Source organism: Mus pahari, chromosome 16 (genome assembly GCF_900095145.1).
Source record: "Mus pahari chromosome 16, PAHARI_EIJ_v1.1, whole genome shotgun sequence".
NCBI classification, from domain to species: domain Eukaryota; kingdom Metazoa; phylum Chordata; class Mammalia; order Rodentia; family Muridae; genus Mus; species Mus pahari.
The window spans coordinates 31,130,649-31,139,271 of record NC_034605.1 but is presented as its reverse complement, the minus strand read 5'-3'; the positions used below and the strand labels follow the sequence as shown (position 1 = coordinate 31,139,271).

Below are 8,623 nucleotides of genomic sequence, written 5' to 3'. Positions count from 1 at the left end.
GATTGAGTAGACTCTTTGGAATCTATACTATAGAGGCATTGTCACTGATTTTGGTCTATGCCAGAACTGAATGATAAGAACTTACAGTCAATACTATATTTTAGTGCTGAATGTTATGAGGAAATTGGGCTGAGAGTGAGTGGTACTTCCCATAGGACTAGGCAGCTTTTATCATGTCACATGAGACCTACCAAATCCAAAGATAATGGGCCACCCAATCCAGTAAGATGTAACCATTGGATCAGTAGTAGTACAACTGTCTTGAGATCAGCAAACTGCTTTTTCATTTGACTTAGGACCATCCAACACATAGAACCCATGTTTCCTAATATTATCCAGGTTAAAAATCTGTATCTGTGGATGTAATAGTATGAGAATAGAATGGATTCTACAGTTGTTCAGCTCAATAAAAATGATGTTTTTCTAATTGTCTTTGTGTGTTTACCTGCTCCTACTTTTATCTGTGTAGCAAGTAAAACTCTTTACAGTATATCATGAATGCTGTTAAGGACTTATAAAGGCAAAACTGTTCAGAATAAACACCTACTGCTATGCTCTCATAATTCATGAAGGTGACAGGCATATATGAGAACCTGAAGAAAATAGGGAAAGTCTGGGCCATAGCTATATCCATTTGAATATCACAGTCCTATCAATATTTTTGAATGCGAAATGACTGAGGCTATGTTCAATATATCTTGGACACTAGTAACAGGATGGAAACAAGATAACCACTGAAGATATATTTATGTCTCTGGTCACGGATACTAGGCTGCACTCTTTGACCCTAACAGGAAAGGTCATAGGATCATCAGCTGTGGTTCAAGTGTCACTTCCTTCTGCCCTCTAGCAGGATGTGGTCTACTATATAGGAGGTGGAAAGTTAAGAGAAGGAAGGACTTCGGGGATGCAGATTTCCTGAATCAGCACACAAGCTTAGGTGTGACTTCTCAGCGATGCTACTGTCTTTGACTCAAATGCTTTCCTGTAAGTAACTCTTCATTTAAGTTCCTCTACAGATGCTTAATTATGTTACAGGGAAGTTTACTTGTTGCTGTTATTGTTGCCCTATCCGGGATAATTGGACATTTGTTCTTACTTAACCAGGGAAAGCAAAGCCATATAGACTTTGGATATACAGGTTAATCCTTGCTCTAGAAGGAAAATGAACTCTGGGATTAGTGGTTTTCAAAATGTAGTAATCTTAGCATAGGACAGTTAGTTATATCCAGAGATATTTTGTCTTGTCTTAATTGGTATGACATACAAAGTAGTAGTGGGGGCAGGGGAGCTTTAAGTGTGTCAGGAATTTGTCTTAAGACTACAAACACAAGGCATATCCAAAACAAGAAATGCTTCATCTCAAAAAAGTGAAAACTGCAGATATAGGGACATTAAGATGAAATGAGAGCAGTATATCCTATGGCTCAAAGTAGTAACAACTTAGGAACGGAAGGAACATATTCCAGTTCTGAGTTCTTGTCTATGAATTCTTTGACTTGAATGAATGCATCCACACTGTCATTCCTGTAGAGAAATGCATACAAGCATTGCAGATGTGGGTAATATAGAACTTTAACAACTTTGTTCAAGTAACATAAAGGTGTAAAACTTCCCACTACTGCTAATTTGCTTCTATTTTCTTAGTAATATTTCAAGATAAATGAATTAGTAACAACAGTAAATTTGATTTTATGAAAATGAAAACCAAAATAGTGAGCATTCTTTCTTTCTTATAGGGCTATGAAAAACCTTCAGTTGATTAATTAATGGAGGGTACATATACATAATTTAATATATGTGCATATTACACATAAAATAAACTTAAGACTTCAGGAGTATTTTCAAAGATATATTAGTGATATGAATCATTTGACAGCATTTTTATTTTCAAATAAAATTAGTGCTTATTTGTAATTTACACAGCTTTTCAGCATGTTTAGATATTTTAAATAATTGGGTGTAGATGTTTGCCATTCATTCCTCCTACCAGTTTCCTAAGTTTGTGTTGGACACTACGACTAATATTAACAAGAGTTCTATTGAAATATAAATTCCTGAGAGTAACATTTTATCACATCTTTTGTGCCAGACTTGTGTCTATAAGGTAAGTAGATTTTTTATTTGATGATTGCATGATATGTCACCCTGTTGTAAACTATTGATATGTTAAAGTTCTGTTCTGATTTTCTTCATGTAAAGCATGTACGAAAAGAAAGTTGATGAAGCCAACACTTGTCATTGGAAAAATTGTTTAAAGGCTTGTGCTATATAGAACAGAGAAAGTAGATAAAATCAAATTTCTGGGGCCAGTGACAGGTCACCATAGACAATGTCTGGTTTCTCACATGGATTTACAATTATTGACAGCACAGATCAGCAGATGAGGGGCAAAATTCTCAATGTGTGTGCCTTGCATTCTGAAAATAGTAATAATGGTGCTATAAAAAATTACACAAGGTACACATATGGCTTATATATTCTTTATGTTTTCATTATAACTATGTTTCCAAGCCTATTCATTGGGTTATTGCAAGCAGCAAATTGAGAAAAAATCTAAAACGTTTTGCAAAGATATTAATTTCAAAATAAAAAAGACATGATATTTTGAACCTGAGTTTATAATTCCAGGCTGTGGCATCATGTTATGACAACATTCTCTTCATCTTCAATATTAATAAAAAAGATAATAATATGTTTTCACAAATTGTGAAAGTAAAGCAAACCTTACATATTGCCTTTGTCAGATTAGAGACAAATATGCTAATATTAGACACTGAGTTATAAGTTACAAATTTTTGACTGTCATAATCCTGAAAAACCAAGAGAAATATGCAGGAAGTTAAATGATCTGAAGAATCTGATTTGATCATGTGTCTTGACTTATGTTAAGCTGCAGATGTTAGGAATAACCAGAAACATGTCTGGAAATAAAATTAAAATTTCAGGATCTTAGTCACATTTGGCAGGCGGATTTCTGAGTTGGAGGCCAGCCTGGTCTACAGAGTGAGTTCCAGCACAGCCAGAGCTATACAGAGAAACCTTGTCTCGAAAAAAACCAATAAATAAATAAATAAATAAATAAAAATAAAAATATAATTCTGTGCAAATACATTTACTTCTTTGAACTCGCACAGTAGAACATGTTCATTTCTCAACACATAAAACTAGCAAATTCTGTCAAAGAGGCCACTGTGATGAGGCTTCCATTAACAGAGTTAATTAGCATGTTGAGAACCTCAGAGAAGGAGATCTGAGTGGCCTCTCTTCTGTTTTAGCAAGGGCATCGTCACGCCTCTTCCTGGTGTCCTACCTGCTTTTGTGGGAGAATGTCGTCGCTACATCCACCTGTGCTGAGAGGGACGCCACCATCCAGGACTCCTTAGAGAAACTTCTTACATTGACAACCTTCATGTCTCAAGTTGTCAGCAGTGAAACTGCAAAACTCTTCACTGAATTTGTAAGTACCTCTCTAACTCATGGCTTCTTTCTAAAATGGGCCTTCGTGCTACTCATTGGGATGTAGTAGAGCATAAAAAGTAAAACATCATGACCCAAATATCAGACAATACAACGTCATAAGGAGGAAAAAATCAGCAGCAGTTAAACTCTGCAAACAGGAGAAAAGAACCTTCTCAAGAAATGTTAATTATTTCCTAAAGTCATATAATTTAATGTATTTTTCTATTTTGAACTTTATTTTATTTAAGCTATAAAATGATTGCAAAGAACAGGGTGTGGCTATTATTCCGATTACACATCAGTGGACATATGAGAGTGTGAATTAAATCTCCATAACACAACACACACATCTCTTACACTCTTTTGGCATAGTTGTTTCTCCCACTGATGCTTCTTAATGTGCTGCTCTGAATATTTGAAACCACCCTAAGTATTGTGAAATATCAAATATTTCACCAATACAGTTTAACATAATGACTTTAAAAATAAATCCATTGTGGCAAATTGATGAACACACTGATAAGTGAAAATGCTAGTTTTCTCTCTTAATTAGCTTTTGGCTTATTACTTCCAATAATATTATTCCAAGGTTTATATGACTTGGAACAACTAGTGTAACAGCACTCCAAATTCATTATGACCTCGGTTAGTGATAGTGGTATAGGTGTTAAAGTATTTTCAAGAAAGTTATAATATTAAGATGTCTAAAAAAAGCCAAGTTAGAGAATGTACACAGTTAGTTACTATGGAATTTGCCACAAGTACTAAACAAAGATAATACAACATTGAGTAGTTTGTAGTTTTGATAGTTTTGGTGCTATCTTGTAGAACTGTCAGGACATCTGAGAATAAAAACATGGAAGTTGGAATATTTGAGGGTTAGTTGGGTGGGGAGATTAAGACTATTGGTCAAGTTTTAAAATGTAGATAAAAGAGTTGATACCCTAATATATTACTTTCAATTTCGCTAATAACAAGATTTTTATGGGATTTTGATATATGAATACTGCATCTATGAGAGTACCACCATTCTCTCTCTCTACTAGCTTTTCCACTATCCTTCCATCCCATATTCATGGTTTTCATGGTCATGGTTTATTTTTGTTGTTGGCGTGTGCGCGTGCATGTGTGTGTGTGTGTGTGTGTGTGTGTGTGTGTGTGTGTGTGTGTGTGTGTGTGTGTGTGTGTGTACATATTTACCTATGCTTATCTGTGCCTTTGTCCATGGCTGACTACATAGGGTTATACAACCTATGTATCCTACCTTAGGAAGCAATTGATCTTTCAGCAACCATGGAACCCTGTAGCTCTTCATCTAAAGACAGGACTATATGGGATTTCTCCTGACAACATTGTCAGGTGAATGGCTATTATCAATCATTATGCTGTTCTTATTCAGTCAGTTATAATGCTGAGAATAAATGGTATCATGAAGTTTACATGTCATTTCTAAGGGAAGGCATCTATCACCATATTTCCTGGAACTCTGACTTTTTACAAGATTTCTAAAGCCTTCCTCTTTTACAGTCTTAGGTTTAAGGATTCCATTGAAGATATACAGTTGGGTTGTGGATACAAAAAGCCATTCATTCTTTGCATTTTGTCCATTTGTGTACCTCTATAATGGTTTCCATCTTTTTCCAGAAGAGCCTTCTTTGATGAGGGGTGAGAGTTATCCTTCTCTGTGGGTATAAGGATAGTTATTTATGATATAGTTACAGAATGTATTGAATGAAGAACTGACAGTAACAGCTTCTATGATTTCTCATCTGTAGATAGCTGAACAATTTTATATTACCATGTGTTGATTCACTTCTGCTGAATTAAATTACAATCAAGTGCGTCATAATTCTGTCATTGGGGCATTCATATAATTTTCAGTCTCTAACTTATTTATGATTTTATCATTTCCAGAATAATCAGTATGCCCAGGGCAAGAGATACAATGACAGAGTCCCTGGGACTTGTCACACTGCGTTTTTTGATACTCCATCAAACAAGGAGCAATCTCTAGGAAGAAGTGTAAGTGTTTACTCATTATACTTCTTTATCAGAATCTATGAAGCAATATGGCATTTTTACATATAGTCAATGTGGTTAAAGACACCATGCTGGATATGCTATGAACAATAAAGTAGTCATACTGCATGATTAATACAAGTAAAATCTGCCAAGTCATGTTTTAGATGATCCAAAGTGTACATGGAGAAAAATTATTTTACCAAAGTTAACCCTTGATCTTTTATAGGAAAACTTCAATTGCCATTAACATTAATAATAGAATATTCATTAATGTAAGCTAAGTAGTGCAAGTATAGATATATTTATCATGGTTAGTGATAGATTCCAAGTTGGCAGCATTATACATACTGACCTATTCATTCCTGACTCTCAAGTAGTTTGTGGTCCTATCCCTGTTTCTTTTACTAATTGTTTATTTCTAACTGATTGTCCTTCATTTACTTTATAAATGAAAGTCACCTGAGCAAGCAGTCCAATGCACATCGTATTGTGTTTTCAAGATACAATCATCCTATTTGTATGATGAAAAATCTATATATAACGTTAGTTCAAAGTTTTGAATATGATTCCTTGCCTTCATTTCAGAATTGAGTTGAAATATATATATATATATATATATATATATATATATATATATATATATTCATATATATTATATTCATACAAATGCCATTTATTTTATATATTTTCTTTAATGCCACATGTACTCTGTGGGTCTTCAGTTGTAATTGAATAATAAAGATATAAATGAAGTAAAATAATGGAAGCATGAACAATGAGTGTTTGAGCAAGAAATTTCATTTATTGATAAAGATTATTTTACTAGCAGCTTAATAGGATAACATATTGGAAGTTCTGAGTCAAATTTTTGACAGATTTTCATGATATGATATCAGTGGTACCCTTTTTGCTTAAACAACTTGTACTATCTATGAAATAATATGAATTACTTAAAAAATTTATTGTCTTGGAAAAACTGCATTTATCTAATCCGATTGCATTTTATTTATTCTAATATGGTTGTTAAATTATCATTACTTAGCCAGAAACACTGTTGACATTGGTACACAGTCTATTGAATTCTTGGACCAACGCTCTGAATCATCTTGTGAATGAAATGTCTGCAATGCAAGGAGACCCTTCTTCTCTTATCTCCAAAGCCAGAGAAATTCAGGCAAAATTTGATGAACTCACGACAGGTGTTAAAACAGTTCAAAGCATGGTGAGCAGTCTTCTGACACTTATTAGCTTTTTTCAAGCTTAAATGCTATGCAATGATTAAAAATGCTTGTCATATGGATCATAACAGAAAACCACAACCAGTCAAAATGATGCATCATTGCGAAAGTCAGTCCCGGTGAATACATCTACAAAACATTCCCACATCTAAGGCTCAGGGAGCACTGCAGAAGAGAGAGAAAACAATTTCAGAACCAGAGAATCAGGGAATTTTTTCTAAGAATTTGTCTCCTATATATGTAAGATGGGTCAACCATATAGTCTCACCAACATGACTTCCTAAAATGTAAGATGAAAACAGCCAACACCATTAGACATCCAAAACGGACAGTGCATGGGAGGGGAGTTCATGAGGAACTACACAAAGTTCTGTACAAAGGACTACAGGAAAATTAGGAATGTTGATAGTAGGGGATAAAGGTTTTTCCAAGGAAAAGTCCATCAATTGGTTTTCAAAATCCAAATGGCCAGTTCTGAAAACATACATACAAGTAACATTATACAGAGTGATCAGGTTATACTTAGGACTACATATGTAGATACATAGAAATATTTGCAGGTACAAATAATTACGGAAGAGGTCATACATTTTAAAAAAAAAGAGTAAATGGGTATATTGGAGGAGAGGATGGAAGGAAGAAAGGGAAGGGAGAATTAATATAATTATATTATGTCAAAAATAAATGAAAGCTCTAAAAGAACAAATACCTAGCTACCTCAGATTGTTTTTCTTAATTCATCCACAGTAATCCTCATTTGCTCTAGGATTTTCATGCACACATTATTTTGAGAACTGATTTTGTTTAAAGTATAAGGAAAATTTGATTTAATGTCAAATTTTATGAAGTACAAAATTCAAGACTGGGTCTATGCTGAAGTCAAAATTTGTTCAGTAACAAAAATGAAAGCTCAATTCTTTCATTTTCTTGTCACATCCATGTTTACAAAGTAGCCATTTGGGGGCTAGAGAGGTGGCTCATTGGTTAAGAGCAGTGACTGCTCTTCCAGAGGTCCAGAGTTAAATTCCCAGCAACCATATGGTGGCTCACAACCATCTGTTTTGGAACCTGATGCTCCCTTCTGTTGTGTCTGAAGATAGCAACCATGTACTCATATAAATAATAAATAAATAAAATTTAAAAACGAGTAGCCACTTGCTGCTTAGCTGTCCGTCAACTCCTGCAAGAAACATTTTATTAGTGATTTCACATGTGCAAGAAAATGTATTCGTTAGGGGTATACTGAAAATCCATATTTACTTTACAATTCCAAGAACATAAATATTTTTTACAAATCTGTATTCAATATTTATACAAATAAACATTTAAAGTATAATTAATAATTGGTCGACTATCCTTTTACTGATCATTTTCAGATTGGAGAGAGAGATATTGAGACCTACCCTGCCTGGTCTGGACTGGCATCCTTGCAGTCAAGCAACGAAGATGTTCGCTGTTTTTCTTTTCATACTCTGATCCGCTGCCTGCTCAGAGATTCTCGAAAAGTAAATACTTACCTTGAGGTCATCAAATACAAACTGGTGGATCAAAGCAACTGTTAATAGCAGGTTTATATAATCTGCTTCTGAGATGCCCCTTTATAAGACATTACTGCAAAGCTTCCTTTTAATTTCTCTCTCATCTTTAAAAATAAAAATTGCTTGGAAGTACTAAAGTCTTAGTGAATTGCTTCAAATTCCTGATGTTGGTTCATGCAAAATATATCCATATCATTGACATCTTCCAGTCAGAAGATAAGCACTTAATGCACACATACACACACACATGCACATGCATAAACACACACACACACACACACACACACACACACACAAGCATGCACAAGTGCCCCCCATAATTGTTAGAAACAAAAAAAATATTAGTTATACAGTATACGAATT

The 8,623-nt window shown here is 34.3% G+C and overlaps 1 protein-coding gene across 1 annotated transcript; it reads left to right on the top strand.

Annotated features, from left to right (window-relative positions):
- Positions 1 to 891: 891 nt before the first annotated feature.
- On the top strand, positions 892 to 8,392 carry LOC110334185 (prolactin-2B1). Its single transcript, XM_021216050.1, has 5 exons — positions 892 to 987; positions 3,279 to 3,460; positions 5,377 to 5,484; positions 6,527 to 6,706; positions 8,099 to 8,392. Exons 1-5 carry the CDS (start codon positions 957 to 959, stop codon positions 8,282 to 8,284), a joined length of 687 nt encoding a protein of 228 aa, XP_021071709.1. The 5' UTR covers positions 892 to 956; the 3' UTR covers positions 8,285 to 8,392.
- Positions 8,393 to 8,623: the final 231 nt, after the last annotated feature.